This window comes from Mastigoproctus giganteus, chromosome 7 (genome assembly GCF_048544385.1).
Source record: "Mastigoproctus giganteus isolate SK-2022 chromosome 7, ASM4854438v1, whole genome shotgun sequence".
Lineage (NCBI taxonomy): Eukaryota > Metazoa > Arthropoda > Arachnida > Uropygi > Thelyphonidae > Mastigoproctus > Mastigoproctus giganteus.
The window spans coordinates 209,404,818-209,428,811 of NC_143581.1; the positions used below are offsets into that span (position 1 = coordinate 209,404,818).

The 23,994-nt window shown below is 39.0% G+C and overlaps 1 protein-coding gene across 1 annotated transcript in view; it reads right to left on the reverse strand.

Annotated features, from left to right (window-relative positions):
- Positions 1-262: 262 nt before the first annotated feature.
- The window catches only part of LOC150083638 (glutamate receptor ionotropic, kainate 2-like), a 60,963-nt gene continuing 37,231 nt past the window's right edge, over positions 263-23,994 (reverse strand). Inside the window, exons 5-15 of the mRNA XM_090377407.1 lie at positions 22,792-22,845; positions 21,072-21,221; positions 19,087-19,239; positions 17,981-18,085; positions 17,710-17,823; positions 17,117-17,320; positions 16,213-16,574; positions 15,892-16,090; positions 13,910-14,135; positions 1,226-1,497; positions 263-1,085 (exon numbers count right to left, since the gene is read on the reverse strand). Coding sequence (XP_090233533.1) covers positions 909-1,085; positions 1,226-1,497; positions 13,910-14,135; positions 15,892-16,090; positions 16,213-16,574; positions 17,117-17,320; positions 17,710-17,823; positions 17,981-18,085; positions 19,087-19,239; positions 21,072-21,221; positions 22,792-22,845 — 2,016 coding nt within the window. The 3' untranslated portion in view covers positions 263-908. The remainder of the gene's footprint in view (positions 1,086-1,225; positions 1,498-13,909; positions 14,136-15,891; positions 16,091-16,212; positions 16,575-17,116; positions 17,321-17,709; positions 17,824-17,980; positions 18,086-19,086; positions 19,240-21,071; positions 21,222-22,791; positions 22,846-23,994) is intronic.

The window sequence follows — 23,994 nt, forward strand, 5'->3', positions numbered from 1 at the left end:
TTTACATCGAGCATCAATAAATAAAACCCTGAAAATGTATACATTCATAGGAAAAATATGGCTCACCCATTTAAAGATTATTGGCGGTTATAAATGTGGTGGGCTTTGATTTTCAAAGAATGCATTTGGGATGTAACATTCAATAGAGATGGGTACAAGGTTCGTGGTGTATAATAGAAACAGTTTCGATTTTTTTACATAAAAAATGGGTTGTGAAAATTCTTAGGAATTTTTTTTCTTACGTAACAATTTTGAGTTGCAGTTTTTTTTTTTTTAATATGGACGATGAGCTCATGCTTCTAACAGATGGAACTTTTAATGCAATGCATGCTTAGAATGATTAAATTTATATAATTAGCGTATGAAACTCAACAGAACTGCTAGTTCCGGATGTAGAAAGCACTGATTGCGTACACCAACTGCATTACATTGATCTCTCCATGACAAAGACATGGTACTTTATTGTTGCTTTAAGATGGAGATGAAATCTGGGGATTCGTGATTGCAGACTTATAAAACTGATGCTGCATAATTTCAATTATCGGGTATTACAAATTCATGATTTTTTTATTATAGAAGATTTCGACAGTTTTCATTGTTTGTGCTTTGCTCAAGACAGTGGACATAGGTTATAAAAGAACTAAAGTCAAATGCCAGCAACGTGTGCTTTTAACAATGAATGCAAATACTACCCTTCGTCGTTTACGATTCCTTCGTGACCTTGATTTCGACCGCAGTTGTAACATTTTCATTCTATTTTTCTTTAAGTGAAACGGTTCTGGATAACTACTAGCACTTCTAATGTTTGTTTCCAAAAGCTAGATGTCAGAGACATCGTATTGGGCATAACGATAATAGCTGACCCTGTCGTCGGCCACGGGTTCCAGGGGCAGCCCGCTCTCCTCCTGTCAAGAGAAACCTTCCTTGGTATTGACAGCGCTGAATCCTGTAAGTGGCATAAAAGGAAGGCCGTTCTCGGGCTGGCGTAGCTGTCTTTCTTCTCTCTTCTTTCTTACCGGTTTAGTAGAACCACCACAAGTGATGGCAAACTTCAGTTCTCGACACAGTTCCACACACAGGGGCTCCTGCAGATAAGAAATCAAGATTTAGTAAACAGCAAGTGTTCCTAGTTCAAATTTAAAATCTACCATTTAGGGAGTTAAAGAATTGGAAGCTGGCGATATTAAATTAACACAGCGAAATGACGTCACTAGATGATACTTACCCTTTCTTCACTGGAAACTTTCCGGGATTTCCAAATGAATTCGACAACAGCAATGATGCATGCGGTAGCCAGTCCTACTAGCAGCACCACGAATACCCCTCCGACATTAGCCAGACTGAGAGCGCTAGCCGAACCCGAAGTACTTGTTTCTTCTTTCATGCACTTTCCTCCTCCTTGTCTCTGTTTCCACCACCGTTCTTTTAACAGGTGAAGAATTCCTCCCTCTTGAAGTTTCAGAATAGCACTGGACAATGGAGTTCGATAGGGAGACCCTGAAAATATACGGTGATATTCAATTCACTAAAGAGATCTTTCGTGATCCATCATTCTATGGTTAGCACTTTAATTTTCTGTATAATATCATTAAAGTATGATGAGAAGCTCATCGAATATAAATTTTATTTTGTTAAGAATTTTTTTTCTGAAATGGGTCATTGCTTTTGAATGATGTAAAAATCTTTAAACACAAGCCATCTGAAAACTGTAACAAATTGTGGAAACAAGTTTGCTGTGGCATTGCAGATATGGTCCCCTCGCAGATACCACAGTGAATACCTTCCTTCTCACGCCGGATGGACAAGGCCTGAGTTCGAATCCCAATGATGACGCGAGTGAATTTTATGGGATTTTTCCCCCCAACGCGGTTGAGTTGTCGATCTCGGAGGATAGTTGCATGGGTTTTTCAGGGAACTATCCCCCGAGATCGGCCACAGAATACACGCAGTTTAAAGACAATATACTGACCTCGTAGCCTTAGTTGCTTTAGCGCTTAACACACAAATATGGAATCGTAACAGTACAAAAAAAAACTATTTCCATTTTAAAATTACTCTTTTAACTGCTTCATTGAGCGTGGATTCCTCGGGAGTCAACAGATGCAAAAATGTATTCTTAGAAAGTGTACCAACTTAAAGAAAAATTTAAGGGTTTTGATAATTTATTTATCCATATTTTGTGTTACAATTGTTGGGAGATAACAACAAGAAGGGAGGGAGAACACATAAGCCAGAGGCTTTTTAGGGGTGTTCCCTTTGAAAAAGATAACAATAAAAACAGATCTGAAATTACACAGGTGTTATTTAACAGATGCATCATGAATCGGACATGTTTCTACATTCCATTACAGAGACTACGTAAACCAACCACACATGTCACGTGGTTAACAACAGTACTTATAATTACATTGTGAGTACTTTTGCAATAACAAGTATGGAAGAAAAATTATGAAATAATTGCATAGAATGTTACAATTTATGACAGCTATTCCTTCAACTTGTTTACACAATTTCCAAACTGGTATGCATTGTGGAAAGTTCAGGAGTTGAGTGGAAGGTGATTTAGATCAGACCTCCCTGGTGATGTGTTCAGTCAGGAGCTTCTTGAACTTGTTCAGTGAAATGGCATTTTTGATGTTTTCAGGAAGATTATTCCAGGTTTTTGCGCCTCTGAATTTTATGTTTTTGTGACCTATGGCTTTTCTAAAAAGCGGAACCTTCAGGTTCGCTTCATTTCTTAAATTATATCTTGTTCCTTCTTCTTCTATTGTTTTAAAAAAGGATCTGAAGAGTAGAGGAAAGTTTGGTGTTTTCAAAGCATTGTAGACAAAGACCGCCTCAGCTTTCTGTATCAGTTGGTAGATGCTTAAGAGTCTCGCTTCCTTATATCTCGAAGTCACCGATGCATTCCAGGGAAGGCCCAAAATTGAACGAACACATCGATTGACAATTGAATTGATTCTCGTAAGGTTATATTGACTGGTCGTACCCCATGAGATGATTCCATATGTGAGGTTAGGCTGTATTAAGGAAAGGAATACTAGTCTGAGAAGGGAAGGAGGCACCCAGGCAGAGGCTCGGGCGAGTATTCCTGCTAGTGACGAAGTTTTCTTTCGTAAGGTGATCATTTGTTTATCCCAACTCAGCTTGTCATCTAGCCAGATTCCTAGAAACTTGGTATCATTCACCCTTTCCAGTTGTTTTCCTTTGTATGTTATTTCGAAATCAATATTCAATGGTTTATTTTTCGTCCTAAACACCATATATTTGGATTTTTCTGGGTTTAGTATCAGCTGATTCTTTTGAAGCCAACTATGCATTTCAGAGAGCAGGGCAGAGATCTTGCATTGAAGTTGGTTAGGGTCTTTATCAGTGATTAGAATGGAAATGTCATTTAAATATGAAATTTCTTTTAAAGAATTTTAAAATATATTTGGACTTCACTTAGAAGGTAGTCAAGGGACAAGGTATTCTTGTATTGATTTCGGCCTCCAGGGTTACCCCTATATACCGCTGTAGGTTATTTATAGCCGGCAAGTGTGTGTGTGTGTGTGTGTTGTGATGGTTGTGGTTTGCCGGCCCTGGAGTCTTAGCAGCCGGGAGGCAGGGAGCAAGCTACCTGCGTCCCGACTCCTGTCCCTAGTCACGTGGAGGCGCTCCAGGAACTATCTAAATTACACTAAGTGGGATTCCAACAAGTGGAATCCCGGTTATAATAAATAAGGAATAGGGAGGAGAAAGTAGAAGAAGAAAAGAGAGCAAAACACTCTCCCAGGAAAAAGAAGAAATAGGAAAGAAGAAAACACTAGTTGGAAAATTTAACAAGCGAGAGAACTTAAAGAGGTAAAATTTTGAAGCCCGAAGGCTTGTAATTTTGAAAGAAAGATTCTCCTAGCCGGGAAGGAAGCTCAACCTGCACAGACAAGGGGAAAAAGAAAAGTCTCAAGGAAAGAACATAGGTAATGTACAAGTGGCTATTAGATAGCCACTGAAAAGAATAAATTAAGATAAATAATAAATGTCACCGATATGAAACATAGCAGTAAACATATTAACAAATTACACTGCATAAGCAGAGAGTAAAATATACAATATTTACAAAATAAGTAATTAAAATCTTAGCTGAAAAACCAGTCAACCAAGAAATTAACAGAAATAGTCAACCAGAAGAAATGCAGAAACACAAAGAGACAAACAGAACTCACCCAAGGCAAAGATATGCCAAAGGCAAAACCAATAAATACTGTACAATAAATTAGTTAACCAAATCAAAAGCAATTCTAAATTTAAATCTAAGTATAACAAATCAAAATAATAAGGTAAGTATTAAACAATAATTAATGAATATGCCGAGAAAATATCTCTGCACAAGTAATCTAATCTATATACATATGTACATAACCAGCAAGTGCAAAGCTGCTACCACAAGCTGCGAAAAACAAAACTTGTTTCAAATAACAGGACACGTAGAATTAACAATAATGCATAGATAAGCATTAAAAAAAAAAACAAAAAAACTCAACCTGCAGGGCTGAACAAAAGCTAAAACTATACATTTCTACTGCAACTGGCAGTAGAAAAGAAAATAATGGAAAGACTGGGGGAGGAGAACAACGCCTCCAACCAGTCATCCAACAAAGCAATTGGATCTGAGAGGGCAGGGAGAGTTCCATCCCACCCCTCAGAACCAAAACCCATTTACAATTAAAAATGCTAGACCAAGAACTATATGGTACTAGCAAAAACCCAACTGATTGCAGCTGCAATCAGGCAGGAAAGAAAAATACAACAAATAATCAGCCCCGCAGGAAAAGAAAATTAAATCAAAACACAAGCAGCCAGCAGCTCCAGCAGTAAAACAGTCTAGAGAGGAAAATTATCTTACTCAATCAGAACAGCCAACTGATGGTTGGATCTGAGGGGGCAGGGAGAGGTCCATCCCACTCCTCAGAGCCAGACAACGCGAGAAGAGAAAACTCTCTTCAACATAATAATGAGCTGACTACACAAGTAATGTACAATAAAAACATTTAAGATTAACAACTGCTGATTCAAAAACACAATAAAATCAGCAAATCAAACAAAAGCACCATGATATTAACAAGATAATTACAGTATTTACAAAATACATACAATTCACAGAAAATCATTTCAGGCAGCCCGGACAGAGTTCGAAGTGGGAGAGGGGAGTTCCATCTCTCCCACTCGGCCAGGTGAAACCTGAAACAAGTCTCCAGGAAAAGACGCAAAAACTCTGCGTCCAAAACACAAGGTAATTTAGGCAAGGAAGAAACTCCTCTCAGGAAAAAAAAATGAATACAGTAATATATATAAATATTAAGAACAAATAACGAAATCAAGGGTTATTCCTTGATAAAGCCACTCTTCTCCGGAAGATACTATTAGCAAAAGAAGAGAAGGCAGAAAGAGAGTCAGCCTTCAACCAGGCGCCAAAAATCATCTAAATTATATACATTTGTACAGATATACAATTATTGTCTTAAATCCGCATATAAATTACAACGTAAGACAATATGTTCAACCGTCTCCTCAGAGCCACAAGAGCAGAGAGGAGAGGAGACAAGTCCAAAACTATACAAACGAGAATAAATTCCATGTCCCGTGATTAAGAAATTGGGAAATAACCCAAGTTGAAGCAAGTTAAAATTTTTATCTTTAATAAAAACACGAGGAAAGAAAGAGTATGTGACTCTGCCGAGAGAGGAATCATCCCAAGAGTGTTGCCCCTCTTCCAAAGCAAGATTGGAAAGTCTGGCCAGATCAACATTTGTAGAGTTCTCATAATTATTAGCAAAATCTCCCACTGAGGCAGGAGAGAGAGATTTCTTATGGTAAGACAAGAAATGCAATATAATTTCCAGGTAGATAGGGAGACGACCATTAATAACAAGCAGGGCATCAGTAGAAACAGTTCTACATGCTCTGCAAGTATACAGAAGGAAGAACCACTGCGCCTGCAGAAGGTATTTTTGGACCAGTGAATTAAGAATTCTCAAGCGCCGGCACCATAGCAGATGATGAGGATGAAGAGACACTTGTAGTAAAGACCAAGAGAAGATGATTTAAGATTCCAGAGGGAACGGGCAAGACGCAACAGACAGCTGGTAAGAGAACGGATTTTCTGCCGAAGGTACTTACAATGGGGAATGAAAGATAAACGATCATCAATCACCACCCCAAGGTATTTATATTCACTTTCCAAATTAACAGCCTGATCAAGAATTTTAACCTCAGGGGGACGATTACGATTCAGTAGGCCTTTCAGAAGAACCTGTTTAGTTTTATGGACTGAAATGGAGAGTTTATGGAGGGAACACCACATGTGAAGATCATCCAAGATGCGGTTTGCTTTAATTTCCAATTCAAGACGAGAATTCCCTGGGACAAACAAGGCAAGATCGTCGGCGTAGGCAATGTTGACAATATCATCATGAGGGGCATTTAGCCATCCATCAAGGACCACGTTCCAGCAAACAGGGCCAAGAACGGATCCCTGAGGACAACCCCTAGAAACTGGCCTCGTAACCGAGCAAAAACCCGAGTAGACCACAAGGCTTCTATTATCGAAATAACTAGAAATTAGTTTGTAGATAGGACTGGAGACCTCGGCCTCCCGAAACCTCTCCAGGACACTCTGCCACCATAAGGTGTCAAAGGCCCCTTTGAAGTCTACAAAGAGACTGAGAACGTATTTAGAAGGAGATGCTCGAACAGTGCCCAGGGGAAGATTAATTGTATCTGTAGTTGATTTACTTTGCGTGAAACCAAACTGGGAAGAAGAACAAAGATTTTTTGAGTTATAGTAACTCTTGGAACGTGAAACCAGAAGTTTTTCCAACAACTTGCCGAGAAAAGGAAGAAAGGAAATTGGACGATAAGAAGAAGGAGAATCAACTGGACTGCCAGGACTCTTGATAAGGATTTTTAAGTTGGCAATTTTCCAGCGATCAGGGAAAAACACCAAACCTAAGGCAAGAATTCATAAGGATAGAAATAAGGATAGGTTTGATTTTCCAGATTCTTTTAATCACAGAAACCTCCATGAAGTCCAGACCTGGACTTTTGCCAATAGTAAGGGTATTAATGGCAGAATTCTATATTAGTGAAGGGATCCTCAGAAGAAGAGTCTTCAAACACAAGATGCTGTAATCTAAAAAGAGTTTGTTCATTGCTCTCGGGAACCAAGATATCCCGGAGAAGCAATTCAACCAAGATGGCATCAACAGATGCCGACCAAGTTAAAGTTTCAGTGGAATTTGGAACATGGATCGAGGTCTGAGGAATATGTGGATGGAGTTTAGAGGCAATGACTTTATAGGGTAAACACCAAGGATCTGATTTAATAGTTCTTTCCACGAGACGAGCCCAAGCCTGGGCCTTCTCTTCTCTAATACTGTTAAAATATCTGTTGCGAGCTGCCTTATACAAGTCAGCAAGCCTGTTTACTTCAATTGGTGGCCTGTTATTCCTTTTAGCTCTATTAAGGTTTCGCCTGGTGGTCCTAAGATCTCTTCTAAGAGAGGAAAGACCATCAGACCACCAAGGAATAGAATTGATTCGACGAGATTTTTTAAGAAAACTAAGGTCAGAGACCTCAGTAATAATTACAGTTATCTTTTCTTCCAGCGAATTTGGACCAATTCAGAAAGATTAGAGATGAAATCCTCATTAACCAAACTCAAAAGATTAGAGTCGAAAATACTCCAATCAGAACCCTTAATTTTATAGCGAGGGAAATCATGATTAACTAGAGAGGAAGAAGGCCTAACAGTGGTGACCAGGTCAAAAGTGATAGGGTGATGGTCACTGCTTGACCAAGAAGTACGAACCGACCAATTATTTATACTGAAAGAAAAAGCACGATTTGAAAGTGTGATGTCAATGTAAGATTGACCCTGCGAACTGGTAAAAGTTGGGGGATAACCCCGGACATTATGGACAATTAACTTTTTTGCAACGATGAAATCCTCAAGGAGATCACCCTTGGGGCTAGAAGTAGGGCTTCCCCAAAGGGAAGAAGAAGCATTAGAATTCGTCATAATGATTAACGGAAGACCAGAAAGTCTGGTTAACAAGAGTTCCAGGTAATTTAAGAACGGCTCAATAGGCTGTGCATACTGAACATCGAATGTACAAAGAGACGGCATAAATCCCACCGAAGGAACCCTCAAGACAGGCGCAAGCAGCAAAATTGGAACAGAGACTATTGATCTTAGTAACCGTGATCAGAGAGTCCACCTTTAACAGAGCAGCCCAAACCCTAGTCACCGCGTTGCCTCCAACCCCAGAAGTATCAGGGATAGATTAAACTAACTGAGATTGAGAGGGCAAGCCCTTAATCACACTTTATAGGAATATGGCTCCTGGAGAGCCAAAACAGAAAATTTATGTAAAGAAATTAAACTAGATACATCATTAACAACAGATAAACTTCGCTGACAATTTAAATGAAGGAATTTTACACTAATATTTACAACTGTAGTATGGGTACTATTCATAAGATGTCCTGAACCTCACCTGGTCTTGGGCCCTGAAATATTCGGGACAGGAAATGTTCTTGTAAGAATGGTCAGCTTTGTGTTTCCTAATTTTACAATTGGGACAAACTATGGGGGAAGATTTACTGGGGCAATCAGAAATTTGATGGCCCTGACAACCTCAGTGCCCACAGGTGTTCAGGTGACCTACAATTTTTAGATGAGTGGCCATAGCCCAGGCATTTGAAACATCTAGAAGATATTATGAAATCCTTAATACCGTGGATTGACCACCGAATATAAATTCTATTATTATTTTGTAACAAAATATGCCTGATAGGGCCAGGGACCTCAATCACCCAGTGCCGGCAGTCCTTCTGCTTGGAATTCATCTTAAATCGAAATTTAACTAGTTTCTTAAGGTCCTCAAGGGAATAATCTGTACAATGAAGTTCTTATCATGAAGATCCTGGATGAAATCATCTTCAGAAGTGTCTTTACCAATGTCGTAGATAACTACCGTAGGATTTAATTTCTTTGGAGTGTCAAGAGAAAATTTTAAGTCTTTGAATTTCTGACATGATTGCAGGGAAACAAGGTTGGCTTTAGAAGCTGTTTCGGTCACAATACCATGGTCCCGGACCTTGCGGACTTCCTTAATTTTAATCTTTCTAAATTCGTCCCTGAATTGAGTAGTAATTTCTTTCTTTACTTCCTCACTAGTTTTTAAATCCGAAGATTCAGAAGCTCGAACGATGATTACGTGTTGCGGCTGAATTAGACGCTGAGAAGATTGGGCCGGGGCCCTAGATGCCATGCTGGCATAGGTATTGGAAGGCAATGGAAGAGAAGCCAAAGGTGCACTGACAGAAGGAGCTGACCTCAAGGCACAAACATCAAAGTACTTGTTCCAAAACATTAAAGATCTTAGTAATTTCAATCACAGTGGTTGCAGAAATATTAGGATCTGACTCCAGGACGCGAGTCAGCCGGTCCCTCAAACCAAAAACCGTGTCCACAGAAGCCTTCACATTAGGGTGAGAGGGAGTAGAAGAAGTAGAACTCCTCTCATTAGAAAACATATCAGGGAAATCTTTACCAATGTCACTAACCATAACTATGGGATTCATATCAGCTCTCAGCTCCACAGGGCCAATAGACAGGTTAGGAGGAGAGGACAAAGTAGAGGTAGAGTCATATTCTTGTGCACTTGAAGAGTCCATTTTATTAATAATTCAATGGCGAAGACACTATAATAACCAAAGCTGGTACACTGAAAGATATGGTAGAAAACAGTCCTCACACCAAATTCATTCAGATTCGCCCAATAGAACAGGAGTTATGGAAACTCAAAACGTTACCACTAAAGGGTGCTGTAAAAATTAAGTAATTGAATTTTAAGTATTCTCCCAAAGACTGAGCTTAATCCGCCTAATACGGACGGAGATATGGGCGTTTAAAGCCAGAAAATTTTCCGCCCAAACCAGCCCACAAAGGAAATGGAAGGGCAGTTTGAGTTCCACAAGAAGAAATGGTTTTAACTCAGTCGTTAAAGCACCAAATTCCACCAAACTTCTTGGAGGGGGGGGGGCCCTAGGACAAGAGGATACTATATACCAATAGGCAAATAATATTTTACTGGACGAAAAAAACCTCAGTTTCTGGGGGGACCCCCCAGAAACTGAGACAGAAACAGAAACAGAAACCTTGCTATCTACGCCTGAGACAGAAGAGTGGTATATAGATCCTGTCAATTTTCAATGAATACTGTCAATCAGGAGGCAGCAGAATTAGTAAAAGTTAGATAGTAGTAGTATTGTAAGAAAGAGCGGCAGCACCCAACCCAAAAATCACAGCACGCAATGCACAGGGAGCGTTGGAAAGCTTTTTTTATGGAGTGATAACTCACGGTATACGATTTTTCGATCTGATGACCATGTTGAGTTTTGTGGATTCCCAGAGGATGTTACTGAATGTGAGTCTTCGTGGGTAGCACAGATGGGTAGGATCGCCGTCCTCCCCAAACCGGATGGAAAAACCCTCAGTTCGAGTCCCTTCGACGACGTGAGGAATTTTTCTGAAGCCTTTTCGCAAGTTCACAACGTGGTTGAGTTTAGCTGGTCTTAGGCGAGAGTAGCATGGTTTTCTCTCTCGAAAACTCGGGTTTTTCGTCCAGAAAAACAGAAAATCGATCCCAGAACACACACAATTTACATACAATATACACGGAGCAATATGGTATTAGTCGCTGATGCTCCCAAAACACTACAAAAGCAACAATACCTAAATGTGAAGTTTGGCAGAGGTGTTGTCACCACCCCGGATTAATCTCATGGTTTGTGCTTGGAACAGTGGTTGCCATTCGTGAAACAATGAATGGCGTACGATATATTGACACTATGGACAATTTTGCTTTTCGTACATTGTGGCAGTAGTGTGAAGAAGGCACTTTTCTATTTCAGCATGACAGTACACCATATTATATTGCACAGCCTGTAATAACTTGGTCTTAAACCATAGGCGTGCAAAAGTTTTATTATCTTGCCCATAGTTCCGATCTTAACCCCACTGAATACCTGAGATGAACTAGAACGTCGGCTTCGGGCTTGGCCAACACGATCGCAATCGGGCGAATTCATCGCTGCGTTGAATGGACCTAAAATCAATAAACTTTATCAATTAAAAGTTCTTTAAAACACAGATGACCGGTTATTTTTGTCAATATAGTGTATATTTTCATATTTAATTATGATGTGCATTTTCAGCGAACGACTATAATGGCTGGGGAGCAGTTAAAACGGTTAAGGTGGTCCATGTCACTCTACCACCAACAGATATATTCTTCATAATTAAAGAGGCCTACGTGCTCTGGATTCATAATGCGAAAAAATTTTATTTGTTACACAGAGCTAGAATACACACATAAAACTATAATAAATAAATTAGCTTTCGGCTGGGTGGCAGCCTTCATCAGATTAGAATACTTTGAATGGCAGTTGGAATAGAGATGCACTGCCAGGATGGTGCGTGAGGCACGTGGTTAATTGTTTGTTGATGTTTGTGGCTGTGACGTATGGTGGTGACGTGGCCAGCGTTTGTCCATGGACAGAATTACTGCTTCTGTGATGGGGTTAAGTTGACAACCACTGTTCCTGTTTAACGAGGTATCCGAGCATTTTATATTTAACGATTCCAACCAGGTGCGCCTTAGGTAATGGTGGGACCTGTCCACAACCACGACATCGCGGTGTGGGTCGATGTCGTGGTGGGTTGTCCAGACATGCTCGGCAATAGCTGAGTGTTCTACATCCGCCAAACGGATCGCCCTTTTATGTTCTGAGAGGCGTTTCTCGAGTCGACGTCCAGTCTCTCCAAAGTAGCAGCTCGTGCAGTCACGGCAAGAGATGCGATAGACCAAACCACTCTGTAGAAGGGTGGGGACAGGTGTTTTTATGTTGGAAAGGAGAGAACGCAGTTTCTTGCCTGGGAGTTGGATGCACTTTATCCCATGCGATCTTAGGATTCTACCGATCTGCTGTGACACGTTGGGGTAGTATGGGATGAACGCCCTCGTGGATGACTCGTCACTGTTGGCGTTGCTGTTGGTCGTCACGTTGTCGCGTGCTTGTAGATCACACCTGTTAAGGACGTCGATGGGGTAGCCACACCTCGTAAGGTCTACTTTGACTCTGGCGACCTCTTTGCGCCTTTCATCTGCAGAGCTGGAGTGTGTCCAGGCGTGATAACGATGATGGAACCCTTAGCGACAGAACTAAGCTGACGCCTGATGACATTTCCGCCGCCCTCAGACTGTGCCATGGGTTCCCCTGTCAGCTCGGTCACAGCAAACATCGTGATGGAGGAGTTAGAGGGACGTGCGTTTACACGTGCACCGGATCACATCGCCTTTTGGTGTCGCTATGTAGACGATGTGTTCGTAGTGATCCCTAGAGACTCAGGTCAGCGACTCCTAACCCACCTCAACTCACTGTCGCCCTTCATAAAATTCACGATTGAGCTGGAGTCGAACAACTCTATACCATATCTAGATACACTTGTCCGGCGCGAAGACACATGCTTGAAGACGACAGTTTATCGTAAGCCCATGTGTGCTGGCCAATTTACCAACTTCCAGTCAGCACACGCACGGGGCCACCTCCTCTCAACCGCCCGAACCTTGCTAACTCGCGCCTGGACACACTCCAGCTCTGCAGATGAAAGGCGCAAAGAGGTCGCCAGAGTCAAAGTAGACCTTACGAGGTGTGGCTACCCCATTGACGTCCTTAACAGGTGTGATCTACAAGCAGGCGACAACGTGACGACCAACAGCAACGCCAACAGTGACGAGTCATCCACGAGGGCATTCATCCCATACTACCCCAACCTGTCACAGCAGATCGGTAGAATCCTAAGATCGCATGGGATAAAGTGCATCCAACTCCCAGGCAAGAAACTGCGTTCTCTCCTTTCCAACATAAAAACACCTGTCCCCACCCTTCTACAGAGTGGTTTGGTCTATCGCATCTCTTGCCGTGACTGCACGAGCTGCTACTTTGGAGAGACTGGACGTCGACTCGAGAAACGCCTCTCAGAACATAAAAGGGCGATCCGTTTGGCGGATGTAGAACACTCAGCTATTGCCGAGCATGTCTGGACAACCCACCACGACATCGACCCACACCGCGATGTCGTGGTTGTGGACAGGTCCCACCATTACCTAAGGCGCACCTGGTTGGAATCGTTAAATATAAAATGCTCGGATACCTCGTTGAACAGGAACAGTGGTTGTCAACTTAACCCCATCACAGAAGCAGTAATTCTGTCCATGGACAAACGCTGGCCACGTCACCACCATACGTCACAGCCACAAACATCAACAAACAATTAACCACGTGCCTCACGCACCATCCTGGCAGTGCATCTCTATTCCAACTGCCATTCAAAGTATTCTAATCTGATGAAGGCTGCCACCCAGCCGAAAGCTAATTTATTTATTATAGTTTTATGTGTGTATTCTAGCTCTGTGTAACAAATAAAATTTTTTCGCAGATATATTCTTCACGAATTGTTGACTTTCGTATCTATCCGGAGGTTGAGAGTCCAATGATGAGAGTAGAAATTTCCTTGAATTCTCGAATTTAAATTGAATTGAGAACTTGTGGGACCAGAAGACAACAGCTGCCAAAATGAGAAACCTGAAGAACCAAAATCTTACAGAAGTGGACTAATATCATTCGGAATATTTGTAGAATTAATTCCGATGATATTATTGTCAAATAATCAGCCAGCTATTTACTATACACACCATTATTTTGGTAGGGCAGTGCACACGTCATTTTGATTATATTTTATTTTAGTGATTTACTTAGAAGGTTTATCACAACGGGTGATAAACCTTTATAAGATCTCACCTGAAGGAGTGGCAATCCCATAGCCCTTGGAATCCAGCAGACCTCCTACTTGAGTGAGGTCGCATTCACGTTCAACGATGTACTCTATAGAGGTGGATTCCATGAGGAACGCATACTGTTCTTTTTTCACTCTTTCTACTCCTTTCGCATTGGAATCGGTAAACACACTCGGTCTAGAGGCTTCCATGGCCGCCCACATCCGCTTATATGTTGGGATCTTGGAATCCTAAAAAAAAAAAAAAAAAAAAAACCATAAAGTAAACTTAAATATAGTATAAATGAATATAAAGTTGACCATTTTAGGAGGAAGCACACAAGTTATTTATTTTTTATTTTTAAAATTTTTTTTTGTATAACTGCACTTTGTGAACCATCCCGTTCCAGCAGATTCCAATATGATTTCCCATTCGTCTTGCGTGGTAACACGTTTAGAAGAAACCATGGATTTCAATTTCACGTGACTCCACACAAAGTAATCTAATAGTGCCAGGTCGGGCGATCGTGGTGACCACTGCACAGGGCCGATCTGATTAGTCCATCAGTTATCGTACTCCATATTTAAAAGTGTGAACCATCAAGAATACCACACCATTGAAAGAAAAGGTACGTTGATACTGACACTGGTATGTGGGTTTCCTTCGGCCCAGCTATGAGTGTTTCGAGGGTTGAGAATTCCATTTCTTTTAAAATATGATTCGTCTGTAACCAGAAAATGGCTGAACAATTTGAAAATCATGCTACATTGAAAAATGAGCCATTGATAAACAAGTTCGTATTTTGTGGCAACAAGTCTTGCGCAGGCGTACTGTGAAATAGATACAACCGCTTTTCGTGTAATGTCTTCCCATATGTTGGAAATAAAGACATTTCAGATATATTTCTAGGAACTTCTGTGTCTAATTTTTTGCTTTACAATGTACTCCGTTCAATTTTGAAACACCGTATATATATTTTTTTATAATACTTATTTGGTAGGGGGGGGAAGAGCAGCAAAATTTTTATTATTCCCTGGGTATAGGAATACATATATTTTTTTTATTTTGGTAGTTGTTGGCGCATCGGCTTCTGTGGCCATAGTGCACCTCCCAAGGTTTTTGCAGTACTTTGATCCAAGCTCGAGGCAGGATTCGAACCCGCGACCTTTGGGTTGCGAGGCAGGAACTTTACCCACCTGGCTAGCCCGGTCGGCAGGAATACATACCTCGGAGCTTTCTAAAGATACGATGGTGGAACAGCTGGATGGTAATATTAAACAATGATGCTTTTCTTCTGAAAATCGACGTTTATAAGTAATTCACCACTAAATGCTTGAAACTGCTAGCCTTTCGGCTTGCCAATTTCGTAAATTTTTTTTTATTTCTTTGCATTATTTTCAGTAAGGAACTTAAAAAAAAAAACACGAGGTACAAAACAATTAGATTAAAAGTGAATAAATTGGAAAATTGAATAAGAATTTCATGAATTGGAAAACTGAATAAGAATTTCATGAATTGACTTTTACAATCCAATAAAAATAAACAAATATTAGAGGCCACGAAATAAGAGAAAAAAATATAAATTTGCTGATTAATATTGAATTTTGAAACTAGTTATATAAATAGGAATAGTTATTTTTATTAATATTCATAATAACTATTGTAATTACTAATTTTTGCAATTGCAGTCGGAATATGTTTTCCTTAAATAACCAGTAAACAAATAAATGGTATTGTACAACGTAACTCAACTTCTCATTAACCAAATATAAGTAAGTCTAGACAATTCCAACTGCCAATTCACCTTTGGCGACTAAAAATTATATCATGGTTATTGAAGAAACACTGCTTTCATAACCATTATGGAGTATTATCAGTTGGTTAACATGACGTAATAAAACTTCTTCAAGAAGAGGGCCATGTTAATCTGGAAGGTGCTTAACAAAATCGGCACGGATAAGTATTTCAATCACATCTCTTATTGCAGATTTAATAAATACTACGTACTTTGAAAAATGCCTGGGTGGATCCAGAATTAACACATCCATATTGGATTTTCGTCTGCTTAGCCAAATCTTCGGCGCTTTCAATGGGAGATACCAATCTCTCAACAGTGAGAAAGGCAGCTAGATTGGCCGTATAAGAAGACACCATTATTAAAGTGAAAAACCACCAGATGCCAGCAACCACTCGTGTGGACATTGCCCTAAAATAAGAAGAAAAAAAAAAGGCTATGAGGATCAATTTAATTATCTAGAAAAATGGAATATAAAGCTAATGGCAAAGGTGACACAAGACTGGATTGCTATCTCATTTACACCAACTAACCTTGGAGTAAGTTCAGATCCTTGCTGCATTAAACACCCCACCGTGAACCAGAGGGTATTCAGAAGTGTAAACTGATTTTCCAGCACTTCGGGATTAGGATTGCATGGATGTGGATTGGTCCACTCGTAAGGGCTGAAACGTGCTACGATGAAAAGTAGCAAACTCACTGCCAAGAAGGCTGTTGCCATGTAAACCCACACTTCCAAAGAGAGGGGTGACAGAAACGAAAACAGCCTGGGAACTTTCTTCGTTGGCTTTCGAAAGAGGATACTAATGCCGAGATTCATAAAAGGCATAGTAAAGTCGACAACTTCTTCTCTGTCGTAGGTGATTGTCAAATCTCCAATAGCTAGATCGGCCTTCTGAAAAGAAAGACAACACAACTCTCAGTATTTTCAAAATATATTTCAATATCTTTAAATAGTTCAAGAGATTGTATTGTTCGAGAGAGAATATTTTTAAAAATAAAAAGTATCTACAGTTTAAAATTCTTTAATTCAAACACTCCCGAAATGAAATCTGTTTGGCGAGAAAACTTCTTTCAAATTTCACGTTTCTTACACCAGTGTCTCTCAGCCAGTGGATTGTGGTCTCGTGGGGGTTCGAAGAACGTCCTCTGGGGACCATGATATACCAAATACATTAAAAACACAAAACTTGGTCTGAGACCAAGGAAGGGGGACTAAGCGAATTCTGTAGCTTCGTATGACGAATAAGGTCGAGGAATTGGCCGAGACCAAAAGGTTGAGAAACATTGTTTTAAACAATCAATAAGGATTCCCTTGATCGTAACATTAAATATACGATATTTCTTATGCTGATTGACATAAAGAAAAAAAAAAAAAAAAACCAAAGCGTTATTCAAATATATAAATGGGTGTGGGCTTCTCATCTCCATACTTACCCCATCTACGAGTTCCCTGATCATACCATTCCATTCTCCGTACTCATTCTTGTTACCATAAGTGCCATCATCCACTTCCTTTATCTGATATTTGAATCCCAAAATGGTTGAGATCTCACGAATAAGATCGATGCAGTAGCCTTCATATCTATCATTTCCGGCGATCTTGTTAAAATTTTCCTTCCTCATGGCATAAGGCGAATTCTGAAATGATGAAATAATTTCCGAATTACTCACTCATAGCCACAAGTGAGCACAAAATGGCTGCTTTCTTATAGATTGTCTACTTAAGGATGACTTCTGATAAAATGGCAACGCATGCGCTCACTGTTGCTAGACTTTAAGGAAATAACACGCCACAAAAGCTTAGTTTTTTGTTTATTTTCTATAATTTTCGAAAATTTATACCTTTATTTGAATCATTCGAGTTATTACCAAGGCAATATACATTAAATGCACCATATAGAAATTTATACAGTACAACGTACAAAATAAGAACGCTCACATAAATAGAATATTGATTGATTTTAGTTTTTATGGGGCATGAGCGACTAAGGCCATGATGCACCAAGTCCGTTATACAGAATACTCACTATGATGGTAGTCACAATTAGCGTCTTATTCTTGAGGGACTGCATTACTTCTTCGTACACTCGGGAATAATTGCTGGTTAGGTTTAACCCTGAATGGATATTCCAGTCTCCAGCCTGCAAGTAGATGAATTATTTATTTATCCGGAACACTAAATACTGTAGACCATGATATGCTTTATTGAAATTATTTCGATCCAAATAAATTATTTTTCGTTTTTGGGAACAAATACTATAAACTATAGTATTTGTTTTTTTAGAGTTAACTGCTTACCACACGAAGACCTTCGTGAGTCAGTTCCATCACCTTCAGTTTAAAATCGGAACGAAAACCATGTTGATCAAATTTAATGTCTCCACTCAGTCCTTTGATGTTTATCTGAAAAAAAAAAAGAAGAAACAGAAGATTGCTTTGGGAAGTAATTGAAAAATTTCTGTTTTTCTAATGAAATATTGAAATAATGTTTTTGTTTTGTATACCCTCCTCTGTAATCCGCACACTGATCTTTTTGGAAACCAGCGGTTTCGATAAAGGGCGAGAGTTTACGAGTGGAATGAGAAATAAAGGATTTCATTCCTAGAAGAATGATTTCACTGACACGACTGAGAAAATTCGTATTAGGAGATCAAAAACAGTAGTCAAAAGGAAAAGAGGAACAGAAATCACGCAGACCATTCCATTTCGCACTCCTGTAATGCCAGACGACACGAATCTCCATTGGAGAAGAGACCATCGCCAAGTTGTGATCTGAGGACACACCACTAACATATTTTGAAGGATTATTGGTGAGAAAGAGACCGAGAGTGATGGGTGCGTGGTTAGGATTGTTCGATGTGGGGTTATTAGTAACAACAGCCCCCAGCATCTCTAGGAAGCTGGGTCCGAATCTATCTGCAGTTGTGAGAACGATAGAGGCATCAGGTGAATTGGATAGCATGGGATAAAAAGATTTTAAGCGTGAGGAATTAAAAAAAAAAAAAAGAGGAAATTCCAAATTCGGAAGTTTTTGATAAGGAATAACAAATGCACAAGTAACACCTTTTAAGCGAAAGGAGTCATAGCGCGAATAGTTGATGAGGTAACTGATAATTGAGTTTGTCAGAAAAAGTATGTGGAATTAGATGGAAACGAACATCACTGAAATTGGAACTCTTCTTAGATGTTTGATTTTGTCCTCAAGAAAACTTGGTCATTAGACTGACTTTTCGTCATTCTTTAAGGGTAAATTTGATGGGGAGGGAAGTCAAATCAAGAATTAAAACTGTGAAACGATTCACATTTTGAAGATAGTTTTTTGGACAGTGGGCGAGCTGTATTTTGTATTCACATTAAGTGAATACAAAATTCTCTTTTTTACTCACCATCTCTTCTTTACTCACCATTCTCATATAGTTGATGAGAGAAATCCCGTGGGACCATGGTTCCTCTGTTTCACACGATAATGACTTCACGTTGATTTTCTGACCACGATCCAAATCGTTTAAAGCGGTGGCGAAGAGTCTGGCTGCATCGTACATTAGAGCTGCTTCTGTCTGAAGAGTTTAAAGAGTTGCTAGTATTAGTGCATCGGCTTACTAAAACAGAGATCCAGTTATTACACACTTTCATATTTCAGTCATAAATAATTTTTAAGTCTCTCATCGTCAAAACCTTTTTGCTGGACGAAAAACCCGAATTTCGGGGACGGAGGGGAACTATCGTAACCCTCGCCTGAGACCAATTAATTCCGACACGTTGTAAAAAAAAAAATAAAATAAAAAATAAATAAATATATAATAAAAAAATTCCTAGCATCATTGACAAGATTTGAACTCTCAGGAATTTTCCACCCAGCGTGAGGAGTTATATCTACTGTTCCACTTGTAGGAAAAAAATTTCACGTCCTCTTGAGTAGCATAGTTGGTATAATCGCCGTCCTCTCCACACCTGGTGGAAAAGACCTGAATTCAAATCCGGTCAAAGACACGAGGAATTTTTATGGGCCTTTTTTTTACAACGTGGCTAAGTTAGTCGTCTCAAGCGAGGGTAGTATGGTTTTCCTCTTGAAAACGAGGGTTTTTCGTCCGGCAAACAGCAACCGACCCACACAAAATTTAAAGACATAATACATGCTGCGCAATATGCCCTAAGTTGCTGATTTGCCTAAAACCCTACAACCAACCACCCAATTGTTTTTAAATGTACAAATTTGCTCTTATTGAAGTTAGGTTATTAAACACGCAATCCTCTCGAAAGTCTTTAGACACCAGTAATAAAATGGGTTTCTGTTACAGAAATTAATAACCAGCTTTGGTACTTTCAACCCAAAGATATTCTGTAGAATTTAGATAAAGATTGTGGGATGGCCAGATTGCAGAACTTCGTTTTCCAGAAGTAAGGTGCGTACAATATATATAAAAAAACTGCCTGGAAAACCATATTTTTATACAAGCCTGGCTATATGGGACTATTTATTACTGTTCTGAAACAGAACAGTAATAAATAGTCCAATATGCGACGTGACATTAAGGGTTTTCCTGGAAACAAAAAAAATCTAGTCCGAAATACGAAAAGCATTTCTTTGATGCTTCCTTCTCATAACTTTGATTTCTTTGATGTTATGTGGGGCTCGTGAACCGCAGATTTCTCATGAAAACTGTTTCTCTTTACTAATAATGAAATTGCTTATAGACAATCCTGTTGACATTTAAAACTCTGTTCGGGTTTTGTAGGGACACCTAAATTATCCGTATTTATCGATTTTTGACTGTTTGTGCCTTCCCACAAAGATGGAAGGCTCAAACGGTCTGCTGTAGCATGCAAAACAAATTGCTGACACAGAAATCCATCATAACTCTTTGGAAATCTAAAAGCTCCTTACCACGATTCACAATGGCTGCTACTGATGTCTTTGGTGCTTCCTGTGCACTTTCATACCATCTTATCAACTTGCAGCAGGCTCGCATTGATCAATACATTCGAATGGGTGTCCGAACAGTTTTGAGAGGGTAGCGTACTTCATTTCGATGATCTTTGAAAATGAAACTATAACTGATGCTACATCTCATTGTTTGTTATTCAATGAAAACGATAATGCTTCTAAATTCTAGAAGCTTAAACTGAGTTTTGACCATTTTATTATAAAAAGTACACAAATTGTTATTTGATTAGATAAACTTTATAATATAGGGAGAAGCGTGATTTCCTTTTCCCCATTTTGTGGAAGATCCTTACGTAATACAAAAAAAAAAAATGGATGATAATTTTGAAATCAGCATAGCAAATTTAGGAAAGGTAACATAGGTAAATAGAACTCAATCCTACTAATTTTGATTTGCAATCCAGTGAAATAACAACTGTTTATCAAATCTAAAACAGAGCTTACCCTTAGACCAAGCTGATTTCCTTTCTTTCCCATAGCTCGCCATGTCTCCAAGATATCATTATACTCCGGAGCATCTTCATCAACCAGCTTAAACCCTGTTATATTAGTGCCTCCATATTGAAAATCCTCTAGATCCACAGTGTGAAGGTCCTGAAAATTGAACAGATTAATCTTCTTTCAAATCGATGCACGCATCTACACAAGCACACACAGTATACACGGTACTGCGTATGTGTAAACTATATACTGTATTGCCAAAAGTAATCGGTCACCTACATGTTTCAAAAAGACTTTTATTGATATAATCAGCTTTGGTTTTAATTACACACTGTATCCCCGTCGGTAAACTCCGAATCTACTTTTGCTACGAGGAACGCGGTATTTTGGTCCATTCCTCCTTCAACACAGCGACAACACTTCCTCCAACACTTCCTCCATCAGCTACTGATTGTGAACATGTTGGCCTGGCCCAAAGCCAACGTTCATTTCATCTCAAAGGTATTCAACGGGATTACAGTCAGGTTTAGCACGTCCATGTCATCAAACTACACGTTGATGACAACGAAATCATTACAGGCTGTACAGTATGACATCATGCATTGTCACGCTGAACAGAAGGGCCCTGTACCGCATGGCATTCATTATCCTAAGAACAACGGCCAATGGTTCACACCCAGATCACGAGAAATTTCAGTCAGTAAGTGCACCTCCGTCAAACTTCACAGCTGGGACGACGACTCGCTCCATCTCGGTCTCATGCGGTCATCAGACCAAAATACCTTAACACAAATTTCCAAAGTTCCAAGGAAAAATTACGATGCTTTGTGCACCTGGAAAGTTGATCTTGCGTGTTGTAATTTTGGTGCGATGGCATGAACATCTTATTACGGCATCCAATGTCTCACCATCGTAAGTCGCTATGCTCAAAGCGTCGATCACCCATCCCAAATCCCAAGGGCATTCAGGTACTTTTGGCGATATAGTATATCGCAAAAATTCACTCAAACACCGTTCCCAATCAGAATAAAATTAACAGTCAGGTAGAGTTACACGTGATTTCTAAGGCCATGTTGAATGAGTGCGGGCCTTCACTCGAAACGTAAACATGCAAACGGTTCTAATTCGAAATATCATTTCATCTACTCCTGGTCAGGTATTTGGCCATTCAATATCGTATTCGCTGTAGATCTGGTCTCTACAACCGAATACGATTGCATTGTTGCAGTTATTAGCAATTTTCGTTTATGTGGTATAAAGTTTTTAATTTTATACATCATTTAAAAAATATTAATTTGTGAACAGCTCCTAAGGAAAACTATTGAGAAATTAGAGTTCCATGAAATAATTTGGCAGCTTGTTAGTTTAATGAAGGTCTAATATATTACTAAAAAAGAGTATTGTGATAGCATTTTTACATGAAAAAAAAATTAATTGTCTCTGAAGTTTCATTAAACTTGCCTATAACTGAGAAATCCTTATTTCGTTATTTGTCTTATGTATAGTTCATGTTTTGTTTCAAATAGTCACGTACAGTATGTGACGTAATACAGTAAACAACAAATTAATGCATGGTGGTAATTCTATTTGATTAAAATGTGTTTACAGTTATTAAAATGTATTTTTAATAGCTGTGAAAAACAAAGGGGAAAAACGCGTTTAAACTGGCAGCTTACAGCAGGCACATTACGGTTATAAAAACAGTAATACGTAAAATACATACCAAAGAAGTAATGAAGTAGTTGTGATACTCAGACATCATATCCACTTGCTGGGCCTTCAGATAGAAATAAACTTACATGATTAAATGCAAACAATACATAAATAATTCATAAATAAATGTGTAAAGATTTTAAACGAGGGCATGTTTATATACGTTATATTATTTCATAGTAAAATACATAAATTGTGTTATAAAAATACATAAAATAAAATATGCTACTTTAATATACACAGTACGCGTTCAATCATTCACCTGTCTTATCGTTTGCCATTTTTGACGTCATAACATCAGAAAAACAACTGTGGCGCCACTCGTTCAAATGACAGCATCTAATTAACAGAAACTGTCAGTACAATAATATTGCCAGACATGACAATTTGAAAATAATTATTTCCGTATTTCATACATTAAAATTGCCGATTTATGTGATCGCAATGACTCAGTTGGATATTTATAAAAGAGAAAGTGAGGAGATAAATCAACTTTACGTTTTATTTACTTTAATTTCAGGGTTACTTTCGCCATTAGTCTATCTGACTCACCACTTAGAGGCGCTATAAAAGTTTTTGGCGTCACAGTTTTTACCACCGCCGTACAGTTGTGAGTGGCGCTGTTTATTTTAACAAGAAAGTTATTTGCGTTGTCACTATCTGTCATGCTGCAAACAAGAATTAGTTACAGGAAGTAAGCTGGCTGAAAATACTTCAATTTTCGTTTGAAAATGTGAAAAACTGCGTTGCAACAGGTAGTCAAGTCAAGCTGCTCAGACAAACTATTTTGCTTATTAACAATACACTATTATATTTGCTACTTAACAATTTCATTATAATACTGTAATTATTACCTAATTTTTTTACTGTTATTCATATATTTTAATATATATTTTATAATTTCTAAGGGACAGAATATCAATAATAAATTAGGATCCTTTAAAAATCACGAACAGTATATTTCACATACTTTATTTTTGATTTATATGTGATGGAACTAGTTCCTTTAGTTCCATTACATCAAAGTACTGCATATGGGTAGAAGTAACCCCAGAGAAACGTACAAACTGTGTGGTACTACACTTAAGGTGGTAGAAAATGAAAAAGACCTGGGATTAATTGTGCAGTCAGATATGAAGTTTTCTGAGCAATGCAGACAGGCTGATCATGGGGTTTTGTCAATGATATATAGGAATTTTGCTAACAGGGAAAA